The 26,590-nt window shown below is 37.0% G+C and overlaps 1 protein-coding gene across 6 annotated transcripts in view; it reads left to right on the plus strand.

The window, feature by feature from the left end:
• The window catches only part of LOC129726929 (aquaporin AQPAe.a), a 115,343-nt gene that overhangs the window by 42,381 nt on the left and 46,372 nt on the right, over nt 1–26,590 (plus strand). For 3 of the 6 annotated variants that reach the window (XM_055684201.1, XM_055684200.1, XM_055684199.1), the window contains exon 3: nt 20,920–21,116. In XM_055684201.1, coding sequence (XP_055540176.1) covers nt 20,920–21,116 — 197 coding nt within the window. Of the gene's footprint in view, nt 1–6,845; nt 7,690–20,919; nt 21,117–26,590 lie in introns of those variants that run through there. The other 3 variants (XM_055684198.1, XM_055684197.1, XM_055684196.1) reach the window with 3 other exon arrangements.

A 26,590-nucleotide genomic window follows, 5' to 3' on the forward strand; every position in this document is an offset into this window, starting at 1 on the left:
ACTAAAAAAATTAAATTAGGCAAATTATTTCTTGCTGTGATTCTAACAGCAGAACCTTAACAAAGTAGTGAATTCACCGTCGCTGAATGATTTTGTACTTGACTTCATTTCTAATTGATTTTTATTTTATTTACTTTAACATGATATTAACTGAATCAACTTGTTTTGTTTTAATCTTCTACGAATACGCTATATGTAAAACAAATGTTTCATCTTCGAAAATATTTTTTTCCTTGAAGAAAAATCTTACGTAATATTCGTGGGGGGGAGAGGGGTAATGCAAAATCTTACTAAGCCTTATAATGGGGGGAGGGGGGGTCGAAAATTTCGAAGAAAGTCCTTACATAATTTATGAATGACGCCATAGTATTTTTCGAAGTTTTCCTGAGTTATTTTCGATGTTTTAATTTTTTTATGTCGCATACTTTGTTTCAAACAGCTCCTAATGCTTCTAAGATAGCGTGCCAATAAAGTTTGTGCCATTTTCCATCGCAGTAGTCGGGATTTAAACAGTTCATTTACCCACAATTCCCCTACGAAATTAATATCACCATTAATTTCACCATATCCATAAATCACTGGAACGGCAAGTTGGTGACTAGGAAACCGACATAAGTTGGTCTGGAACTGGTTTTTATGACGACATTTTGCTTCGCATTTTTGTTCAGTTGTCTTTTGCACCTTTTCAATATATACACTAAGGTCGATTTTTACGCGGTTTTTTTTACGCGGGTTTTTTTTACGCGGCTTTTTTACGCGGATTCCGGAATTTACGCAGTTTTTTTTACGCGGATTCCGGAATTTACGCGGTTTTTTTACGCGGATTCTGGAATTTACGCGGTATTTTTTTTTTTGCCCGGATTTCGGTTCCCCTTCACTCGGGATGCAAAACTAACGATGTTTTTTTTACGCGGATTCCGGAGTTTACGCGATTTTTTTACGCGGATTCCGGAATTTACGCGTTTTTTTACGCGGATTCCGGAATTTACGCGTTTTTTTACGCGGATTCCGGAATTTACGCGGTTTCTTTTTACGCGGCACGTATCCCCCGCGTAAAAAGCGACTTTAGTGTATTTCAGAACGGTTCGTAGTTCTTTTTGGCGACAGCATCAACTGAAATGTTTGACTAGTTCTTGATCTTCTGATTTTTCTATGTGGATGAATCAAATGTATGAATAATGAAAAACTATATAACTTTTTACGAAATTTGAGAGATGAAAACTTGGCTCAGATTTTAAGATTGATTAGTTACACGGCTAAAAACATGCAGTGTGATATTTTATCAGGTTACATGGAAAGAAAGATTTCTCAGTTTCCAGTTATTTTTCGGTTCTGAACCCATCGAAAATTAATTTACCCAATCCCGAATTTCCACTGCTTTCAGGAGATACCACATCGGTCAGCAGATTTTTTTGCAATCAAATTAGTTATCGCTACCTAAGACATTTCATTAAAAGAAAGCCCATCAATTCCTCCACTCTTCAACGGCTCAACATCAATCAGTCACTCAGAAAGTCACCTTTTTCAACATCCGTCCTAGCCACGATTAATGCCTCCAACAACTGGCATAAATTTTAGCTGTCCTCTCAGATATTTTCCTGTGTTGTGAGTCGGCAAAGCACTTAGACTGCACGCCATAGTCGCAGTCGCAGCCCGGTTTCGCTTATATAGCATGCAATCATGCAAACAAGTTGAGGGGACCCATCACAACAACAACAGCAGTCGGCATTTGCACGCGGAAATCTTACAGCGATTCGCTTTTTGCAGTGGTTGGTGATCGTAGCCACAGGACCAAGCATCGCATCGCTCCTCTTGCCGATTGCAAGAGGCAATGTGACGCAGGGTATTAAGCTTTCAAAATTTAATTAGGGAGGGCTTTTTCGTGATACTATTAACATTTTAATTTGCGGTAAAACTGAAAATTTTCTAAGGAGCAGCGTCAGTTGAACTTCAAATAATCTCAGAAATCAAATACCAACCCCATCAACAGCGCTGATGGACTATCTCCCAGTAGATCGGCCGTCCAGAGTGCCACAGTTGTGAATATCGCAAACGTCGCAAATGAATCGTGCCGGCGATCGCACTTCGCTGTTCCTTGACATTGACTTTCTCGTTTGCTGGCGATGTGGCGCTAAATAACAGACAAATTGCAGGCAATTTCATGGAAGCATCATCATCGTTCAGTGCTTCCCCGTTAATTCGAAAACTTGCGCTAGGATTATGGAACGTGACCGAACATAGGGGTTTATTTTTAGACAGAGGGCTCCGCATTATGGGTAGATGGGCTTCACTGGGAAATGTACCTGATTACCACGATTTTATTTGCTCAGAGCGGTTGTTAGAATGTCCAACCATAGTTTCCTCATCGGGGGATGCTGTTGGTTTGGGGGAGGAGAGCTCTTGTAGTTGTCTCTAGGGCATAATCGAAGGTTGCTTTTTTAAAGGTTGCATTTATAGAGCACTTGTAAATGTTTACACTTCCGTATTTCAATGCTAGTTAAGTTTTTTTCCGAGTTACACTTTGCAGCATTTTATTTTAACGGTCAGTTTATAACCATTCCGTGACTATTTTATTTTATTGGAGTTTTCAACCAACTTGTAAGTGGCAACCAATTAAAAGAATTGTTAACAAGACAAAATTTGTTTCTTGTAAGGCCGACCCCGCTGAGGAATTCCGTTTAGAATTGCATTGCATGCCAAACTGTTACGGTTGTTTGCATTATTATACAGCACCGCATGCTGATGCGTGTGGGATTTTTTCACACGTGTCTGCTTTTCCGGTTTTCGAGAAACTTCAACGCGCGATGCCCTGTTGGGTGATGCTTTAGATATCGCAGAATATTCGAATAGTCAGCCGGTCTACCACTTGAGACAGAAAGAAAGAGAAAGAGATGGAAAAGTAAATCTCCGTCTAGGTTGATGCAACTTGCATTCATGGGTGATCATTTTTTATTATCTCAGTTATGGCATCATTATGAGATATTGATGAAACAAGTCTGGCAGCAAATTGCACTTTCTCTAGCTATTTGCGGAACGATTCATCCGGTCTGCGAAAGATGGACTGTTTGTGCGTTTCCTGAACATTGCAATTTACGATAGTGGCTTCAAATACAGATAGCAAATGACTGTTGTTTGATAATTATATTTAATCTATTAGTGGAAGCTACACTTCTTTTGACCGAACCGAACCATTTTTTTAATTATATTCACATTTATCTACATGCTATTGAAATATATCTGATCTTTATGAATGCTAATATGTAATTTTATTACAGATACGAACGTATGAAAAACAATAATCAGAATGTCGTAACATGTGATTAAATCAGAAAGTACCTTTTTCCTATTTTTTAACTTAGAAAAGAAGAGAAAATCAGAAAATCAATATTTTGTGATTTTAGACCTACGTCATTTTATTCCAAAATTGGTTATTTAATATACTAAACCTTTAAAAACAAAGCAAAGCTTTGCGGCAGGGATTGATGCAATATTTTTTGCTCCTGCATTTTGCAGTCTCTCTTTTGCACAACCAGTCCCCATAAGTAGAGCATGCTCACCTTTTATATGATGTGAACTTGAACAAAAGCAGCCTTTGCTATGATCGTTGAGACATTGCGAGTAGTTTCTCTGGGTAATTTATTAATAACATCACTTACCCTTTAAGTTGATTGTAAGCAAATGAACGGTGGAGGTCATTTGGCTGCTAACTTGATTAGATATCTGTGTTTTTCATATTACCAATTCATTGATTGGTACTAATCACTTTTCTGCGCTGCAGCGCGGTTTTGCTGTAATCGAGCTAAGCGGGTGTAGACAAAAAAAAATAAAACATCTAAAACATGTTGCTTGTTCTGTTACAGGGCTACAGAACATGACCGGCAAACGCGAAACTGGACCAGTATCATAAACAATCAGCTTTAGCTTCAGTTAGCTTGAGTTCCAAGGAATTTTATTGGCTGCTAGTAGATTTCTAAAAGAGATCCGAGTGTTCTGCGTTTCCAATAACCAACTAATCTCCTATTATTATATTAGATAGGGATTAAATGTATTATTATATTAGATAGGGATTAAATGTATTACAAGATTCCGTAACTTGGTGACGATGCCGCCATTCTACCATTATGTAAATTATCTAGAATGCGATACCGTCCAGCCATAATAATAGCTGTCGCAATATGTCTCAGGATATGTAGTTATGCATTGAAGGGAGGTAAGATTTTGCTTAGCACCACCCGCTCACTATTCGACCGGCTTGGCGTGCACGTTTGTACAAGCATTCTTTTGCAGTAAGGTAGAAGTAATGGCTTTGGCCATAGGATTCGTTTCGGCCAAACGTAAATTTAATTAATGATTGTGAAAAATATGTTTGATTTGAAATCCTAAATTTACGTTTAAGAGAGATTGCGGGCTCGAGTGCCGTCTGGACAAGTTTATTTCTCCAAGTCCAATATCACGTCTTCAGTTCTCGTTCATTTTATTATTGCATGATATTGTTTCAAAATGTCTTGCAATTTCTTTCACGCGGAAAAAAAATCCGTTTTCGTGGAACTATAATGTATCCGGAGAAAATCTTGAAAGAGTATCGGTAGTCAAGGATTTAGGTGTACTGCTTGATTTACAACTAACCTTCAAGCACCACTACTCTCATATCATTGCGCACGCTAGTAAAAACCTGGGTTTCATCATGAGAATAGCCAAAGAGTTTACCGATCCGTTTTGCTTGCGATCGCTTCATGTTTTCCTAGTTCGTTCCATTTTGGAAACATCAGCTATAGTATGGAGTCCCTACACTAACATTTGGACCAAACGAATTGAATCAGTACATGCCAAGTTTCTTCGTTATGCTTTAAGATCACTCCCATGGCGTAATCCTGATCAATTACCACCATATGCCAATCGATGCCAATTACTTGGTATTGACACACTGGCAAAGAGAAGAGAAGTGTCCAGGGCCGTATTTGTGGGAAAATTACTGATCGGCGAAATAGACGCTCCAAACATTCTGTCTGAAATTCACGTGAATGTGCCCTACAGAAATCTGAGGTCACGACACTTCCTGCGTCTTCCATTTCAACGCACTGAATATGGTCAAAACGAACCCATAAGGGGGATGTGTAGCGTCTTTAATAATGTGTTTGAATTGTTTGACTTCAATGAATCAAGTGTTACTTTTAAAAATAGACTTAAGCGAATGTTATAATGTGTTAGCCTTAAGTGCTAGATTTACTATAGTTAAGCTTAGTCAGTGTCAGCTTTGTAGTATTAATGTGCCATTGTTAGACTTAATTCATGATTTGTAAATGTTAAATCAAAAGATGCGGGGTTTTTACGCGCACTTGAGGGTTTCGCAAGGAATTCCTCAAATGGGCTTTTCCCCGCCACATTTCATTAAGACCTAAAAAGTCAGATGAAGAATAAATAAATATATAAATAAATAAATAAATTCTCTCTGCAGAGATAATTTGTTTTTGATTTTAATTGTCCATTATAACCACCATGCGTCTCCATAGGAAACTGTAACTGCGATATAAAAATATCACGTGATAGGGTCTTCTGGGTCTTGAATCTGCCAAAACGGTGACATAAGATTTGTATCATGATCTTTTCGTGTTGGGTATTTTGTCACTTGTATACTGCATTGCGTTAGTTTCATTTTTTTTAATGGAGACGCATAGTGGTTGTAGTGTATATTAAAGCCAAAGATTGAAAAAATTCCATCTCGAAAACTAAAACATAAAACTCGGTGAATATTTGTTATTTTATGTAAAGTTTCCAGAAAATTAAAGAAAAAAATAAAAATACGGTCTCCCGGGCTTCGAATTCTCCAAAATGGCAAAAAAAGGTTTGCATCATGATTTTCGTAAGGCCATTGTTATTTGAAGTACAGTTTGATATTTTCCTTGTAAGGATTTATTTTAATGCCGATGATGAATTTGAATGCTCAACGGTTCAAAAGTTACAAATTTTTGATTGTTGAAAAAGTCGATTTATAGACAACCTTATGACAGAAAGTGTCACCGTAAGGACCTGAAATCGGGTCTAAAAGTTTTCAATTGAAAAAAAAAATACAAATATTGCAATTTTCAATCATTTTTCAGATAGGTCATTTTACATAGAATTGCTGTATATATTTTGTGAAGGAAAAACAATCGATAACCAAACCGGAACTTTTACCCTATACTGTATCTTAGTCTCGTAGTCGCGTCAATTCGTGAAGCCTATGCACACGATTGTGGATAGATTGGCTATCAGTGTATCTTGTTCGCAGCGCACAGCGGGTGAAAGGTACTAAAACTCGACTGAAAATACGGTTAGGTTTCTGCGAAAATTTATAAAAAACTAAACTATTAGTTTTTCTTACAAGTTTTTGCGACTAGACCAGCTACAATTTTTATCGCTTGTATGAAGTAAAAGAACTTCAGGTAACGATCAAAACATGTAATGTAAGTAATTTAGTAGAAAAAACGATACGTTGCATGAGGCCATAGATGATCTTGACCATTTATTTTAGAGCAACACTAAAAGGTTGTTCCTGTACTAATGAAACAATTACTAATTGTAAACCATTTTTCACCTGCCCTGTGAGTTAGAAACTTTACATTTCATATCGATCAATATTTTTTTGCAAGGCTCCTCCATTGTGCCTGCTTAGACAACTAGAGCGGCCGGCTATGTGGAAATTCACAGGGCCTCGCGCATTGCAGTAGAGCGGGCGGCGGTTAGTAGAACAACAATCCTCGCGCGTACACGTTCAGGTCGGAATTTTATCAACAACACTCTCGATTTCTACCACGTCCGGGCGCAGGCAGCGAAGATAAGTTTTCTTCTACCCAAACGGACGCCTGCTCGGTCAGTTTCAGTTCCGAACGTGGAGTGAATAGAGTGTGACTGACTCGTGCCCATAGACCGTTCAGTCTCCGCTCTGTAGTGTAGCAAAAATCTGTCATCCGTTGAAGTTCAGCGCGCAGGCTACTTTCGTTTTCCGATCGGCGCAACTTGTCCGCTACATGATTGATCTCGCGTGACCTGATCCGAGGAGCGTGGTTTTAGCGGTTTCGTGCGCCAAACAATTGCGACAACGACGGCGGGCGGGCAAACTGCGCCTGCGAACTTGCAGTTCCCATTACTGTCTCGTGCCGCAAGTCAGCGCCTTACGACGACCGAACGATAGAAACGTTTGTAAAAAGCAACAGATTTTTCGTGCCCATTTTGAAAATATTAATTCTAACAATTCGTTAGGGGGGAAAAGTTTTTCCTTTCTCTTTCCTATTATCAGTCGTAACGATTTTCTCCGCGAAACCGTGTACCCGCAATAGGTGAACGTCACGTGTTTGATCAATATCTAAAGGACGGTACCATTTAAAGTTCAGTCTAAAATCAGTTTACCGCGAGAGTTAGAACCGAGTGATACGGGAAACCGTAATTCGCTTGTGCCTAGATTTACGGGACTCGTTATAACTAGTTATCACCTTTCGAAAGGTGACAAGTGCTACGATAGTGCCACATATCTAAGTCCGTGATCACATTGACGGTGACCAGGTCATCATCCAGAGGTCGCAAGCAGCAAGTAGAAGAAGAAACCATGATTCCCATGTTTAGCAAAATTGACTTCAAAGAAGGTAGTGTGTTTATGTGAAGCATCTAAATGAATGGTTGTGCGTTTCCCTGTGTCCATTATGAACGGCGAAGGTATTTTCATGTGGTGTTTCATGTTTGTTATCATGCTTGTTCTATTTCGGTAGCGCAGTTTTATTGCAATAGTAGAGTTTGGGTAGTTTGTTTGTGCATGTGGTGATTATTGTTTTATTGTAGATAACCTAATGTCTGTGACTTGCTCTCGTTCTGCTGTAAAGATTCTTGATTTGGCTAATTTGCTAGTTGTTAATGCTCGACTTAATAAATCTTTATCTTATCAGTGATTAAATACTAATGTGGTAAAGTAGTTGTAGAGACAATTATGTGACTTATTTTAGCCATAAACGGACCGCTACAGCTAGATATGATAATTCTGGGCTAGTCGTTTTATTTGCAAACAGAAGATGCAAATAAGTTGAATAACTCCATGCGATATGACGAATATTTTTTAGTATGACATTCTGGATTTTGATTGCACAATGTTTTGACTCAATAGATGTCGTTTAATGATATTGGTTCAACATTAGAAATCACCTCTATTTTTTCATATGAGACGCATCTCCCGTGCAAAAAAAAAATAGTAGGAGGGTGGTTGAATACCACGACCGCATGACGTTGACTACCGTATTCTTATATTCCATTAAAACAAATAGTAGAGGGAATTACAACGCTTCTTTTACAAAACTTCGAGGCACCAAAAGGTGCCAGTTGCCGATTATTCTTGTTTACTGGTTAGTCAGTCCAGAATTCCAGCCGTTTTAGTATTTTGCAGTAGCCATGTACTACTAACAGCCACCAGCATTACGGGTGTCTTTCCTCCTTTCAGCTGCTAACACCTAGCATGCGTATGTAATAGGTACGGTTTAGTAATGAAACTGATGGGGTGAAATGTTCGAAAGGTACCTTTTATACCAAGGCTTCGTCAGTTAGTTAGAAAGAAGGAGGGGCTAAGTAGATAATGAAATGACAAGGAACGCAAATAAGCATCGGAAACAGAAAGTGACAACAACAATAACAACAAAGTCAAATCGATTGTATCCGTTAGTGTCGACTGTGCTTGGGAAGAGAGGAAGTGATTGGCTGCGCGGTATGATTTAGACAATCGATATTAATTACCAATTTTTCAATAGTGTATCTCAAACAATAGTTTGTTTTTGTTACATAAATTTAATCGTAAAAGAACTTCTGATCGATTGATGCCAAAACCTCGAAAACCTGATTATAAATGACTGAAAAATAAGCGCTCAAAACCTGACCACTTTTCCCTGTTTTTTCCTGGTTAAATTACTGAATTTTCAAATTCAGGTGCCTAACTTCGGTATAGACGTTAGTCAACGTAAAAAAAAGAATCGGGTGTACTTTATTTGGATTTTTTTATACTGTATTTCGCTTCTTCTAAATGGACGATTCAGTGATCAATGCACTGAAGTGCCTAACAAGTGGCACTGCAAAGCTAACTTTTCAGTCTTGCGCTTTACAGAAATTATGTCTTTGTAAAAATGCAGATAATTATATCACAACTTCTCTTGTTTTGGAGATATAATGTTCTATATTAGACTAGTCCTTAAAATTTGATTTTAAATATCCAAAAAACTGTAGCATTTAGAAGGCAACAATGTTCAGTATAAATTTTTACATCATCCAAACATACAACTTTGAAGAAGACACGAAAAGTATGGCTTCTACACAGACTGAGTTATTGCCAATACTGGATACTTGAATAGACATACGTTTGTCTGTTAGTATTTGCTTACCTGTAATCTGGGGATGCACAACTAACGATAGTTTTTTTTATTATATACATGCTAAAGAGTGTTGCCTTCTGAATGCAATAGTTTAAATATTTAATAAAACCTAACTCCGGGGATTAGGATTAGTCCAATATATAAAGTTATATTTCCAAAACAGAAGAAGAAAAGAGTTTTCGGCAAAGTTTTTCGTGACAACGTTATCTACAACTTTACTGAAAACACCATTTCTGTAAGGTGCGAAATTGAAAAGTTATATTTGCTATTCGATGTCAACCAACTTGATGAAGATGGATTTGTTCTCAGGCTCCACACTAACATTTCCTTAACGTTGATCTCTACAAAATTTCGATAGCTGAAATAAGTCCCTTTTACAATAAAATAGACGAGAGAAACATTTAGTTAAAACCATATTCAGCGCAATATTCAGTCCCAGTCCCAATATCCCAACAACAAATCGGTTATAAAGTTAAATCGTCGGCTGTGCTGGGGAAGAAGGCCTCGTTCCAGTGCTGATTGGCCGAATCATTCGTTCAACAAGGCTCTACAATCTACATTCTTCAACAGTACAATAGTTAGCATCAGCAATCATCGATTGCTGTAAGAATGTAAGAAATTTATTAGAAACTGACTGAGTTTTAGGCATTTGAAAGTGGACAGTTTTCCTGACGCTCTCCAAGTTTTCCGTTGTTCAATTTGTACCCCGTTATATATTGCCGTAGACGTAATTCTATGTCAAAATACAATGTTACAAATAGATAGAATCTGTGCATTACTCTAATTATTTATACATTACATAAAAACTTGTTCCTGAGGCGCAACTGTTGTCAAGTAATGGCAAACGTTTGTATTGGAAATTAGGAAAAAAAATAAACTGTAGTAATCACCCGTTTATATTACGCCCCGATATTACCTACCCAGATTCTATTACCTTTCGCACTCGATTTTGTCAACCCTGAAAATATCGTTGAAACCCAAATTAATCCACCTAGCGGTCAGTCCCCGTGGTCCCCGTGGTTCTGTGGTTAGCGATGTCGGTCGGCTAGCTCTCCCACACGGTTGTGATATCGGGTTCGATTCCCGATCGAGTCGAGGATCTTTTCGAGCTGGAAATTTTCTCGACTCAGCACTGGGGCACGGTGTATCGTTGTACTTATCCTACACATGCAAAATGTGCCAAAAACAATATCGATAACGAATTCTCTCAACTAATCTAGTTGATCGAGACCGCTATTAGCCCCAAGGCTAAGCGTGCGATATTGTTGTTTGCGGTCAGACCCAGCCTTTCTCATTCAAACTTATTATTCGTTTATATAGATTTACACGAGCACTTTAATTTTGAGAAAAAAAAATACACCTTGATAATATTTGCTGGAAAACTCTAAATAATTATAATTGGCGCCGTTAAACATTAAATTGTATTTGTGCCGTGTCAAATAAATGATATGAGAAAAAAAAAACTCTAAATAACAAATTTTTGATAGCCAACAGTGAAATTATTCCGAACATTTGTAACATAACATTCAAACCCATATGAACATACATTAACACATGCAAATAACATGTTTCAAATATGAATATCATTTTAGATTCGATTATTTATAGAAGGATTTTTTTTTTCTATTTTAAATATGACTTTCTTTTCACAACTTTTTAATCGCATGTTCAATCAATCAATTCAAAATCCATCAGTTATCCCTTAACTAACCCGTTCTTTGATATCTACATTGTTCAAATCGGTTGTGTAGTTTCTGAGATAATGAATTTTCGTGATTTTCACAATTTGACACATTACAGAGACATTTACAGTCCGATTACAATCAAATTCAATAGGGTGTTATGGGGCAGTTAGACCATTCATTTGACACTAATTTTGTGAAAATCGGGTAATCCATCTCTGAGAAAAGTGAGTGAGTTTAAGTAGTCTTCGGGACATGTTTCTTTTCATTGCTGGATTTCACATTTTTAAACATGACAGGCAAAGTAATAGTCCGATTGCCAAACAAATCAATAGGGTCTTATGAGGCAACGAGACCTTCCATTTGACACTTATATTATGAAAATCGGTCCAGCCATCTCTGAGAAAATCGAGTGAGATTGGGAGAGCGTTACACACAACTAGGGTGGTTTACCGGTAAAATAAAAACCGGTAAAACCGGTAAAACCGATATTTTTTTCAATACCGAAATACCGGTATTGGAGAGACGAAAAAACCGGTATTTTCGGTATTTTTATTGAAATGGAAAAAAAACTTCCCACAATATTCATAAATCTTTGTTAGGCTAATGAATGCTTCTCACTTAGGTAGTCGTTACAAATCCCATGACGATGTATACAGGGTGTAAGGTAGCTCACTTTTAATCAAATCCTTTAAGGGATAGAGGACCCTATTTGATGAAAAAAATTCTACGCATATGGTCAAAATTTAACTACTGCAGAGTAATTCTCTTCTTCTAGTTTTCGGTTATGTTTACCTTTAACGAGGTCTATCACAAGAAGTATGATAGCTAGCTCAATTCTGTTGGTTTGCTTGAAAAGCTGAGAAAATTTCGTAATCAATAGTGTCTCAAAAATGTCGAATTAGGAAGAAATCAAATATTTTTGAGAACTTCACAGCAATTTTCTCTCTGAAATGTGTGATAAACATGGAGTTTGTTGTTAACCAAATTAAACATTGAAGCCTACTCTACTAGTTGTTCTCTGACACCAAGCACCTAATTCTTTTAGTTTAGATACTATTTCACTTTAAAAGCAATCAGCTGCGCCTTCGTTTAGTGTGGTAGAATTCACAATTTTCTGCTCGATTAAGGCAAACATAACCAAAAACTGAAATTAGTGAATAACTCTGCAGTAGTTGACTTTTGACCATATGAGTAGAAGGATTTTTTTCATCAAACATGGTCCTCTATCGCCCCTTAAAGGATTTTAAGTGAGCTCCCTAATATAATAAATACATTTAGACAGAAGCAACATTATATATATTAATTTTCCCTCACCTATTTACCAACTTTTGTTATCTTTTTGTTTGTTCTGCTCGGATTCAGACAATGTGTTTGTGTATATCGATAATTTGTCAAAAAACTTCAATAAAGCATTTATTTTTTAAGTATAACAGCTTATCTCTTCACACACTCATACTTACAGAGGCAACGCGTGGGTAGGTTCAAAACCTACCAGTTTAACTACAAATTATGAGGCAGTAATTACAATTATGTCAGCGAAAAAACGCAAGACATTATTTATTTTGTGCTATTCAAAAGTAAAACTAAAAAAAATATAAATAAATATAAATTTGGATTAGGAATTTATTTTTTGTTGAGACAAAGTGTTATAATCAACCAATAAAGATTTTATCCTAAAAATTACTGCTCCTTGAAAAAGTGAAATTTAAATAGCTGTAGCATGGTCAAAGCTTCGTCGCCCGTACCGCAGCGGGCTTTTATTAGCAACTAGCTGAATGTACCCGGCCTCACTCGTGTACAAGTTTCTGCTTTTTATATTTCAAATAAATAAATAAATTTCTATTTCAGTTATTTCAAATATTTATTTCTATTTCAGTTACAAACTTGTTCATATGCCACATTTTTCGTTTCTCCATTAGAAGCTACACCCAACGCAAACGGGGAACATTTTATTACTTTAGGGTAATTTTTTATTACTTTTTGTGTCTTATGACTGCGCATTATACACAAAAAGTAACAAACAAAAAGTAATAAAAATTATGACGGCCACACGCTTGTATGTGTTTCTGCAGGAGAGCATACAGCCAAGCACCGCAATGCATGTGTTAGCAAGACTTCACTCGCTGCATTTGTATTGATGCAACGATCTGGTTCATTTTTGTCTCCTTCATCCACACATAATCAGAATCTCAACCGTCAACCTCAAATGTCTAATTAGAAACACTTTTGTTTCGTCCCCCAGTGTTTACTTGAAATGGAAATATGTAATACTGTCTGACCAGAGTTGCCGAAGTTGTGAATATTGTTCTGGATGGGCACGAGTTTTGTATTTTCAAACAGGTGCAAAAGAGTTTCCATGAACCAATGAGTATGTGTTTTAGATATCTTGCAGGAAAACGAATGTTTTTGTTTATCTCTAACGCAGTTTACAGATCGTGATGTCATTTCAAGACGCATTTCAAGTCTTTGAAATCATCAACGTTTGCATACTCTATGGCGGGGAAAATGCTGCTTGGCAGCTCTTGTCATATTTTTCCTCTACTCCATATGCGTACAACGAGCGAACTAATACACGCACACCGGATGAATTGGAGATTGAAGAAACTTGTAACATGTACAACATATGCGACGGTGTGTGATTTTTTTTTACTTGAGATGGAAAGGGAGCAGGTTTCGACAGAAAAAAATCCTGCATGTGGTTGAAACGACCATTATTATATAGTCGTACTCCCGTAACACGTGCTAAATATATGACAGTATGTGTTGTTACTTGAATGGGGAAGAATTTTATTGCCTTTTAAGTAATAGGTTTGTTACCTAAAAGGCAATTTTGCGCTATTGCTTCTAAAGTAATAAGGAAAAGTTTTGCGTGTAAAGTTAATAAAATAATAATAATAGTAATAAATAATTTGGACGAATTCATTCGGATTCGTAAAAAGTAAATTCTGGTCTGATCGTGATTTCTTTTTTTTTTATTTCATTCATATACTCTTCTCAACAGTTTCAAATATTGTTTTTCTACGAAATTTATTGTTGTTCGTTAATTTGAAACTAAGTTTTGCGATGTGAAAGAAAATTTAAATAAAAATCAGCATGTTTTTTCGTTATTACATTAGTTTCGAAATTATGTTCTTCGTTGTCATATCACTAGATTCATTCATTGGAGTTTTTCAAACACTGTTATCCAGTGTTGTATCTGGATCGTATACCACCAGAGATCAAAGTAATGGTTGCAAAGGTCCTAATCTTAGATAAAAATCTGGATCGTAATGAAGCAGAGGTACTCATAAATGCAAAAACATAATCATGCAGCGACACGTCCATACATAGATGCAACCTGAGACGCTAAGCAAAAAATAAATTTCAAATCCAAATTTATGTAGGTAACGTTTTCGGCAGTGGCTTACTTCGGCAGGTTTTTGCATAAGACTGCGGCAGAAAACCACTACCGAAGACGTTCGACACCCTATATCTTTAATTATTTTTCAGTTTTATTTTTAAATAGTACAGGGAAAATGACTTGCGTTTTTTTTTTCGCGGACAATCATCATTACTTCTCCGAACTATGATTTTAAGAACTTTGTAGTTGAAAAAGTAGGTTTAAAGACCACGAGTCACCCCTGGTTTGTATTAATCCGAAAGAAATAAAAATACCGGTTTTTTACTGGTTTTATCGGTTTTTATTTTTATGAATACCGAAATACCGGTTTTTCGAAAAGCCCTACACACAACCGAATATTCGGCCGATCGGACGATATATATTCAGCAGAACATGATGATTAAATGAGAAAAATTAAAAACCAAATTACTCATGAATTAAAGTGGATTACCCTAGACAAGGTCTGGTTTAAACTATTATTCGAGTATACCTCTACATCCCTACAAAGACCACGGAAGGGAGTTTTTGTTAGTGGAGTGGCTTTTTGATCAGGATTCACATTGATAAGTCATACGACCATGATTTAATTGGATTGCTGTAACAATATGTATCATCAAGTGCATATAAGAGACAAATCGCGCGAAATGACCGATGGTCGAATATCGACCATTTTGAATTGAATGAAACTGTGCACACGTATTTGGCTTAGCAAACTAAGCATTTTTCACAGGTGGAGAGATTTTTTACACCCATGAGTACACACATTCTAAAAGGGCGTATGGCTTTTGGCACAGGTTTTATTCGAAGCATTGTAGCCCAGAAACCGTTGGTTGTATAGAAAAACTGTCTGAGAATGAGTTGTAGGGAATTAAAAATGCACCATAAAAAAATATACACTGTACAAAAAAAAATTTTTGACCAAAAAAAATAAAAATAAACATTAAATTTCATTAAAAAAAAAAGAGTTGAATTTTTTTTTAAAGAAACTTGACGTTATTACGCAACTTTTAAAAAAATGTCCAGGATGGAGAAATGATTTTTTTTTTATGGTAGATTAATTTTTTTATAAAAATTCTAATTCAAGCAATTTTCAAAATATTTGTATTCTGATGATTTCAAAAGATGCAGAAAGTCATTTTGAATCAAAAAGCTCTTGGTAGTAAACATTTTACTTAAAATATCTGTTTTCGTATATAAATACGATTGCACTACTCCAGATGTGTTAGTAACAGTTTGCATTTTGTGAAGATGAATAAAGTGAAAATGGAATACACCAAGCTCAAATGCTGTAAACCCTTTCCTGATCATCGGTGCTCATCAAGCTTACGCAAATTAAACGAAAACGTTATTGCAAAAGTAAAAATATTGAACAGTCAAGCTCATTTTAATACGTCTTTATCAATTTGTGATTCGTGTAATTATTGGAATGATAGTCAAGCCACCATTCATCCCTTCGTTGTTTACTATTCAAATCTGGAACACTTAAGAATATCAGCTTCATCATAATATCGGATGTTTTTTTTTTTTTATTCTCGCTTATTTTCCGTCGGTCTATTTCCGCCACTGTTGTGGCCAATCACCGACGCCCAGGGAGGCGACTCCACACCCAGGACCCTAACTCACGACCCGTTTATTAACGGACCGGCGCCAACGGCTTTACTTCCTCATGCGATGGAAGGCGTGATTCCAGAGATTTTTCGCCTCAGAAAATTTCCCGGTGTCGGCTAGGATTGAATCTAGACCAGTTGGGTTGGTTGTGAGTTGATCACGCCACCTCACAACCATCAACACCTATGTCGGCGGTGGGATTCGAACCCAGGCGTCGAGCGTGGTTGGCGGAGACGTTACCAACCACACTAGGCCCCCGCTCATATAATATCGGATGTACTCCATCATGATACTGTTGCGGTTCAGGTGTTCATTGCCAAATTAATGAGTTTTTTGAAAACAACAATAGAGTTGAAGAAAGCGATATTAATGTCTGATGGAGCTGCCTCACAATATAAAAATAGAAAAAACTTTGCAAGTTCAAAACAAAATATAACGTCGATGCAGAGTGGCATTTTTTGCGACTTCTCATGGTAAAAGCCCATGCGATGCAATTGGTTGCATATTAAAACGAATGGCAGGAAATGCAAGTTTAGCTAAAGAACGTGAACATCCCCTTACAAGCGCAAAAGAATTGTAGGATTGGTCTAATCAGCAAAATAATCAAAATTCATCAAAAATGTCATTTAGTTGGGTATCAAATGAAGAATAAAAACAAGGAGTAACAGAATGGAGCAATATTTTCAAAAAATCTATAATAATAGCTGCCACACAAAAGTATTATTCTTTTGTTCCGATTTCAGAAAATAAGATACAAACGAAGCTGTTTTCAAAAGATGACGAATCATTTACTTATGATGTACCGTAAACCGGGGTGAGATTGTGCCAGTGGGGGTGAGATTGTGCCATACAAACCCATTGTTTGTCAGCCATCCCATGGCGAATACAAAACCAATCTTTCATGAATAAGTTTCCTCGAATACTTGATCAAGAAAGACTAGTCTTCTGACCCGGAAGAGATGGCCAACAAGTCACGGGTTGGATGGCTCAATCTCATCCCCACTGGCACAATCTCACCCCGGCTCACGGTATATAAAATATAAGGTGAAACTAGTTCTGTAAAGTATCTATGTCATAAAAAACATTTTCCTAAGATAATAAAACTCGAAAATAAATATTTGATTCTTATATATATTTATATCACTGAGAACATTTAACTCTTTTCTTGAGAACCGTTCGCCCAATCGTTTTGTTGTCAAAGAATGAATTGTATATTTTTGATCAAGCATTCCAATAAACATATGGTTTTTGCTGGAGAACCATGGACAAATTAAGGAAAACGTGTATTTTCCTAAATAATTATAATTTTTCGAGCTTAAAATAGAAATAACTCGAAAACCGATGCATTTAGAATGTTTACTACCAAGAGCTTTTTGTTTCAAAATGACTTTCTGCATCTTTTAAAATCATCAGAATACAAATATTTTGAAAAATGTTTGAATTAGAATTTTCATAAAAAAATTAATCTACCATAAAAAAAATATTTTTCATTTCTCCATCCTGGACATTTTTTTAAAAGTTGCGTATTAACGTCAAGTTTCTTTGAAACAAAATAAAACAAAAATTCAACTCTTGTTTTTTAAATTGAAATTTAATGTTTATTTTTAATTTTTTTTTTGGTCAAAAATTTTTTTTTTGTACAGTGTATATTTTTTTATGGTGCATTTTTAATTCCCTACAACTCATTCTCAGACAGTTTTTCTATACAACCAACGGTTTCTGGGCTACAATGCTTCTAATATAACCTGTGCCAAAAGGCATACGCCCTTTCAGAATGTAACTCATGGGTGTAAAAAATCTTTGTATGTCGAGTACTTCCGATTTAAAAAACGAGTGGAGATGAAACTTGTTGTTACTAAGGAAGAATGACGAAATACAATGAGATACAGATTGAAACATAAAACAAGCACAAGATATTTTATTCTGAAGCCCAACTCACAACACCAGCTGATAAGCACTGTCATGCTCTTCTTCGAAAGCGAAGGATTACAAAAAAAAAGTTCAGATGTACCAGCTAAGACAATGGGAGCATGTAAACCGAAGAGCTCCCAATCATTCAACCCGTGTTGCTGTCCGCTTAGGGCGCGTCTTAGATCATGCTGATCAAACTTTACGTGACACGGCGCAGAAGAATATGGAACACTACAGCAATTTAAGCTACGTTGAGTTGAAGCTACTAGCTTTGGATAGGGAAAACTTTCATGTAAATCTTAGACATCTTCAAAATTGAGGATCTGATCGCGGTGAAAATCATTCTAGATATATTTTCAAAACTCAAAATTTACTGCCAGGTTTCGATAATTTATTACCGAGAACGGCACCACTAAGCGCTCGGTAAAAAAATGACAGATGTCACTTTTTTTTCATAAATCTTGGTTTAATCTAACTGAAATGTGGCACAAAATATTACCGAGCTTTCACTTCCAAGATTTCGGTTATTTTCAAGAATGAACTTTACATCGATTTCTTTATAACAAACTCTCTAATCCGACGCAAGAAGATGACACCATCGTTCCGAAGATCTGAGGCATAAACTATCTTGTCGAATAATAATCGTACTACCTCAATATCTTCGATAACTTCTGATGATGCACATGGCCTATAATAATCCGATGCGGTAGATCCTGAATATGGTACTGTTTCTGCAAGGTTAAGATCTGATTGTTCGAGTTCTTCGTTAGCTCCTGATTGGTCGTCCATTACTGTATTCAAAATATTTTCGTCTGTATACGCCTCACTAGCACAAATTTTGAAATAACTTAAGTTAAGACATTTACCAAGACATTTTAGCAATTATACATGCTTGTAGTCATGTCAATCACTGAATGAGTTATTGGTTTACCATCTGAATAAAAGAAGAGTATTAATTGAAAAAATTCTTGATTTTATCACTTTCTCCATTATATCACTCCAAACAACATCAGGACAGTCATCAAATTGGGTGATTACTGTATATTGTATTCTCGGGATTATCATCTGTTTTGACGTAGAACTACGTCTCTCAGAAAGTAAGGTGAAAATAAAAATCTCGCCAAACATGTGAAAAGGGCCCATGTGTCATATGTAAACAAGCCAAATTTTCTCGTTTCTTGATTAATACAAGCGAAATCTGCCCTTACCAATAGGCTTTATTGATAAAAGAATTTACTCTTAATCAAACAATCTTATTTGTATGGGTAGTTTAAGCTTGTATTCATTGAAAAACGTGAAATTGTGGCTTGTTTACATTTGGGACATGGGCCAATTTCACATGTTTAGCCAGAAATCTAAATACGGAACAGAGAAAAAATATGTCCAATTTCTAATGCTTATAATGAGTCGGTACGTTTTCAACTGATTTCCATTGTACTTTCAGCAATCGATTGAAAAATAATCTTTGCATACGTCCAAATGTAGAAAATTGTAATTTGATAATTCGAATTGAAAATTGTCGACCTCTGATTGGTCGCCTAATGCTTGTTCTTCCTAACACAGTCGACATAATATTATGCCTAACTAATCGGAAATGCACTCTTTGAGCTATAAAGCTGCTTGTACTCAAACCAATCGAGGGACGAATGATCGATTTAGAGTTAAAGTTTCTCCGAAAGAAATCAATCAAACTAATCATATTACTAGTGGATGGTGGAAAGGACGGTCCCAACTTAGTAGCAGCTGGTAGCAACAGTGCTAGTGGTAGCGGTAACGGTAGTGGAGTACCACCTAGCGGTAGTGGTAGCAGCAGATTTTTTTCGGCCTAACAAAAAACATTATACTAGTAGATGGTGGGACACAGACGGTTTCTCCGATCAACTTTGACTTGTTTTAGCAACAACACAAGTATATAATCTGGATCCTAGCAGTCAAAATCTGCCGGCCATCTAACTTTTAGTGTGAAAACAGTTTTCCAATGCGCTGCCCTTAATCCCACTATTGGAGTAGAACAGAGATGCGATCAGCGTCCTACTCGATTTTCAATTGAACAACAAATTGTCATTTTAAGGGCAAAAAATTATTAATATTTTCTCGTTATGCGCTAGATTTAATGTGCAATGTTTTTAGCATCTGCATGCACTCTGACTGTTTGTACTAATTCAGTACCACTCATAAAAGATAGTATTTGGCCATTTTTTACTGTTTTCTAGATATTGAAAATCACCATCTTTGATTTGGAAATGGTGTCTGGAGTCGATTTTCGGCCTCTGGGCATCATCCCGATTTCTAAAATACTCATACTGAGCGGTGAATCGACCCTAGATGTCATTTCAAATCTTTTTAGAGTCACCACACTATTTCCAGAGAGTTATTTCATTAGTGTTGGATTGAAGTTATTGTTATTGATCTATGCAACAATGCAAGTAATGTAACAAACAGCCTTATGTAGCTCTACCAGGCCTTAGACGCGCCTATGCTTTTTCACTAGGTTGTAGGCGACATGTTTTTAGCCCCATATTCATTTCGAACCTACCGTGGTTCCATAATGTTACTTGTTATTTTTGGGGCATGACAAGAGGGCGTCTTTTCATAGGCCTGAGTTCTACGTCAACCTTGCGTTCGTGACTTTGCATACAACCCTTCTGTTATTTTTTTGTGTGGAAACTAAAACAATATCAATTTAATTGAAAAAAAAAGGAAAATATTCATAATCTAGTATTTAAAGCCACAACCGCTTTTTAAAACTAAAACAAACGAGAATAAGGTGTATTTGTCTTTATTTATACGGATTCACGCGTGGTTTCTAAGTTTTACAAAAAATTGCAATTTAGCTCTTTCTCAAAGATATTTCTCGTAGACATAATTCAATTCACTATTTAGTATCGCACCGTAGTTATGGTGAGTTTCTAACTATCGCAAATTCTAAAATTACGCCTCTTCCCTTTCCCCGCAGGAGTGAAGCAAATTGTCGGCGTGGCGGACATCACCGAGAATCGCAACATATGGCGCATGTTGATCGCGGAATTTCTCGGCACTTTCTTCCTGGTGTCGGTTGGCATCGGTAGCACGATGGGCTGGGGCGACGGCTATGAACCGTCGATGACGCAGATCGCGTTCACCTTCGGCCTGGTGGTTGCCACGTTAGCACAGGTAAGCAACCATAGACAAGTTCTCTAATGATGACAGGTTGAACTTTTTTTTTTTTTTCATTCATGACTCGTGTGTTGGAAAAATTTACGATCGTAGCCCGGTGGCATAGTGCAAAACGAGCCCGCAGCTGGCAGTGCAGTGACTGAGCTACTAGTTTATTTTAAGATTACCGCTGCATATCTTGTGCGCTCCGCTATCAATCATGCCGAGCTCGGAGGAAGTGACTAAAACGCCTCGGTCGTAAACGTAGGCCGCCGGAGATGGACGATTTCCGAAAAACGGTTCCTTTTGCTGCTAAAATCATTCACTAGCAGACAATTAGCTTTGGGTTGATTAATTGAGATGATAATACTTTGTGGGGCCTTTTTTTAGAACCAAGTTCAGCTGCCATTTCATGAATGAAACTCGTGTGTTCCATTTGCGGCAGAGACCTCAGGGCATTTTTTTCCTATGACATAATTTGTTAGTTTTCCGTGAACCCACGGCAGTTGCCGTCGCGTTACGTTGAGTTTACGCCGTTGATTTGTGCAGAAGTTTAGAGGTGAACTGAAACCTGAACAGTCCAACAAAAAAGTAGAGCTCTCTGAGGTCAACAGGTTAGCTCGATTTTTTTCTATATTTATGTTGTAGTCCATGCTTTACTCTCATCTATGCGGGCTACTAAAGAGTATGCAGGTCAATTTGTCTTATACTGGATCAGATAGACACGGGTGTCGTGTTAATTATAGCCTAGCCGGAATGATTTATACTCCAAATTTTACGCTAATAAATACTACCTATTGATAGTTTAATAATGTCAAGTTATGGACTTGTTCAGCACGCGATTCGATATGCTGAACGTGATTTTTGGTGAGCATGCCGCGGGTGCACTGAAAATATATTTTAGTTTATTCCACGAAAACGTATGTTTTATATACAAAACCTTTTGTTATTTTCTGCAACGAAACCAATGCGTAATAAATATGAAGGTACTTTCGTCAGAACTGTGAAAACTGTTACAGATTTATATTCGTATACGTAACGAAAGGTTTTAAAAATAAACGCAATCAATCGTACAAACAAAGGCTGCATAATGTAAATAGTACGAAAAATTAGTAAGCTCACGCAAGTAATTCGTACTAAGAACGCCGCATTATGTAAATAGTACGAAAAATTAATAAGTTTACGCAAATAATTCGTACAAAGAACGCTGCATAATGTAAATAGTACGAAAAATTAGTAAGCTCACGCAAATAATTCGTACACAGAACGCTGCATAATGTAAATAGTACGAAAAATTAGTATTATACGAAATCAAAAATAAAAGAGAGAAAGATTGATCATCACCGGTTTTTGCCACAACGCGATTCTAGTTCTATCGATTGCGAGAGAGCGACGACGCACGCCTTCCCAACTTAACCCCAGAGACGTACAAATGTTCACGAAAGTTATTTCAATACGAAACCTGAGCTGAGCGGAGGTTATATGTATCGCGGCGGTTCTATCGATGCGAAAGTGAAGTTGTTTCAGAAACGTATAAATGTTCTCTACCTCATCGTGGAAAAGCAACGGATTCGGACCAAGTGTGAGAGAGAAGGAGTGGAACTCACGACCATCTGCTTATCAAAGCGGACTCTGTAACCATGTGGCTACCAGCTCTGTTTATACGAAATCAAAAATCACAGAACACCTTCAAGTAATTACTCGTTGTTATCCACGTTCATACGAAAGTACATTCGTGAATTGGACAAATTATGCGTAAGTTGCAATTCTTTTCGATAACTTGCCATACGAATGTTCTATAAAATCAACAAAAGTGCTGTACACTCTACGAAATCCATGTTTACGGATTGTGCGTGAGTGGAATAACGAAAAAATATTTGCAATGTGGTATATCTTTAATGAGTATTAAATATGAAGGTACATACTTTCGTCAGAACTGTCAAAATGGTTGCAGATCTCTATTCGTATACGTAACGAAAGGTTCAAGAAATGAACGCAATCAATCGTACAAACAAACGCTGCATAATGTAAATAGTACGAAAAATTAGTAAGCTTACGCAATAACATGTACATTATACGAAATCAAAAATAACAGAACACGAAAATTTCGTTTTTTCCCGTTTTTTTTGTTCGTTGTTATCCACGTTCGTATGAAAGTACATTCGTGAATTGTACAAATTATGCGTAAAGTTGCAATTCTATTCGATAACTTGCAGTACGAATGTTCTATACATCCAGCAAAAAAGCTGTACAATATACGAATTTCATGTTTACGAAATGTGCGTGCAGAGAATAACGAAAAAATATTTTCAGTGTGTTTTAGATTACCAATTATACTGAGAATTTTTTTATCACCTAGTCAAAGTTGGATTAATTAGAAATCATTTGTAATACCTACATGTTTTAATCAATAATTTGAACAATATTTGATTACTCACACAAATATTCCGAACAACTATAATGATATGTATACCAGCCTAGCAGGCTCACATTGATTGAAGCGATCAGTTAAATAGCCGCAGTGTGCGGTTCAAATCAAATGTGTTAAAGCTGTACACGATTAGGGAGGAAATTCATCGTTTTATTACATCCAAGGCTGTAAAACGTGATTCTGGAAAAAAAAGCTTGCCGTCGGTCAGTCTGGCCGTTCTGGACCTACCCCAAACTTGCCTGCCCAAATCACTTTTATGATGGAGTTATAAATCGTGAGGTACAGTTTTGTTTCTTTCCGGGGGTCGCTCGAGGAGCAATAACTGTTCAAATCAATGGCCCGAAGTTCCACTTTAATTTATGGTTTGGATCTCTTAATGTATATTGAAGTCCGATTTTTTTTCACAAATAGATAGCTATCTCGGTAGGTAAGGTAAGCTCGTGCACGATTTAGCCGTCTCGCACTTAACTGACACAAGTATGGGCGCTCCTGCAGAGGCAAAAGCATCTGTTAACAAATAATACGGTTGGAATTTCTTTCAACAAACAAGATAAGCTCACAAGCGCTTGTCCGTGGCTTCAATGAAATCGACTTTACGGTTTAATTACGCGGGCACGTTTGTGCGACTATTGACACTTATATATCACTGCAGCAGTCCGGACTCGTTTAAAGCTCTAGTAAGTCAATTGAGGTTGTAAATCTTTGAACAAGTGAGAATAGCCAGATAGAAAAATGACACGATTTCGTGCTAAATAAAAATTTACCAGAATGTTAAAAAATGCATGGGAAACTTACTAAGAAGAATATTTGTTTTATCCTTAAGCATTGCTACTTATCAACTGTTTGCACCAGCTCAATGGTATTTTCCCAAGAGTAATGAAGCACTCAAATGTTTGCCGAGCTCTTTTGCGCTGAATGTCGGGATTACTGGCGGTGGCGATTGTAGCGAGCCAATATTCGACCGTCGGAGAAACAATGACTGTCAGTAGTATTGATAAGCAACCTTGATATTCACATAGGAGACTATACAGAATACCACCAATGTTGACACTCACTGAGTTGACGTTTCGAAAAAAATACTTTTGGGATCTGGTTTTACTTTCAAACCAAAATTAGGAACCAAATTGACATGAAAGGAGTCATCCACATGTTACGTAAGAATTTTTTTTCGAAATTTTCATTTCATTTCTCTCCCCAAAATAAGGCAAAAAAAGAGAAAACAATTATGTGAAGGGTGTATCTTTAAGCAACTTCTTCCAACCAACGAGATCACCGAGAATTCGACCAACAAGATAGCGTCACATAAAATATGACACAAAACCGCTTCCAGTTGGTAGAGTGATCATATCAAGTTGCGAGAATTCGGCTATAAGGGGTGTCCAACACCAAACTACTTCTTGCAGGAACATAAAATATAAATCTATTTCAACCAGTTAGGCACAGCAAAGAGCCTTTCAGCTTGCAGCATGTACCGTGCGCTGTGACATTGCCCTTCCTCAGATCAATCTACTTGACCCTGGTGTGTACTTTCAACTCGACGTTGATCGTTGTAAGTGAGAAATAGCAACTGCCGCACAGAGCCACTAGCCGAACTTGTTCTGACCGAGGCGTGTTAGATCGTAAAGCTAGAAAATATGGACACATTTTCGATGGTTTGATCGAACTCGGTTTCAATTAGCATCACCGGTGGAATGAAACACACTTTATCGCAGTGCTTCATGCCATCAAAGATGCAATTATGAGTGCATCAGTTTCACGAGTCTGTCATTATTAATCATACTCACAGTAGGTAAGTGGAATTCATTAATCTGACTCTTCCATGCCGTTCCACAAGCCAAACTTAGCGTAGGTATGTTGAGGTATTCAAACAAACTGAACGCAGGGTGTAACATTGGCCTTTATCTGTCAGATTGGGCTCACCCAAGCCTTTTTTCGTTCTGATTAACGGCGGGCTCTCTTGTGCGAATGATCACCGACATTCATGGTCGTTTCGCGGTTTCGTGGTTAATTGCCTTTTGAAAGTGCATAATTAAAAATAGGTTAACATGATTACATACCAGGTGTTAAGTTGTGACAGATTGACTGATTTCATTTCGAATGTTACACGCCCTCAAAAAGTACCGTATTCAAAATGTTCTGATACAATTTGATGATAGCCAGATTTTCCCACACAATTCGATATGTCCTCCCTCGACAAAAGAGATCAAAGAAGACCGAATTTGTTAAAAGTGCTCATGAATTGATTATTATCTAAAAACTACAACCGTGAATATCTCTTGCATGAAAATCGTCAATGAACAATAAAACCAGACTAGAGGAGAGGTCATTTGAAGCCGAAAAAGAAGAGCTCTAACTGGATCTCTCATATGTTCAACATTGTAACTGAGTTCGGTTGTGAATCATCCGTCCGTCGCGTGAGATTGTCTCACTCAACATAAATCATGCAGCATAATGTAGATGTGGGTCATTGAAGTACAAGCAAAAAAAAACACCTTTCAATGGATCTTCAGAGGCTTGGTGTGAATAATTTGTCGTTGATGTACGAACAAACTTTTTCACATTGCAATAAAATGACTACCACGCTGTGACATAAACGTTTGCAAAATTGCTTCCAGAGTTATGATCGTGTGCAGAATTAAGGTCTGGGAGGTCACGGCGTGTAAAAAGAGCAACTTTATTTTAAAGAAATGGGCATCGCCAAAATCTTCACCATTTGAAAATATAGCTTTTTACCTTTCATTTGGGACCCTCCGCAAAATCATCCATCGCGGGCTTTCGAACAACTTTTTTTTTCATTAAAAAATATTCTGACAGCAGAGCGTTTAACTACCGAGAGGATATTACGGTGCTACAAATAAAAAAAAATGCAAGAACTTTTGAAGTGACGCAGTGAAGGTTGTAAGTTTAGTTGTGTGCAACTTTCGCTAATACTAGAATTTTTCCAAACAACCCTAAACATTGAAATTATGGTCAATATGCCGGTTTTTTTCACCTCAGCGCATGAAAATTATTTTTAACTCATTTGTTTTCCAACCGATTTTGAATGTTTTAGCCGTTTTGG

This window comes from Wyeomyia smithii, chromosome 3 (assembly GCF_029784165.1).
Source record: "Wyeomyia smithii strain HCP4-BCI-WySm-NY-G18 chromosome 3, ASM2978416v1, whole genome shotgun sequence".
Classification (NCBI taxonomy): Eukaryota; Metazoa; Arthropoda; class Insecta; order Diptera; family Culicidae; genus Wyeomyia; species Wyeomyia smithii.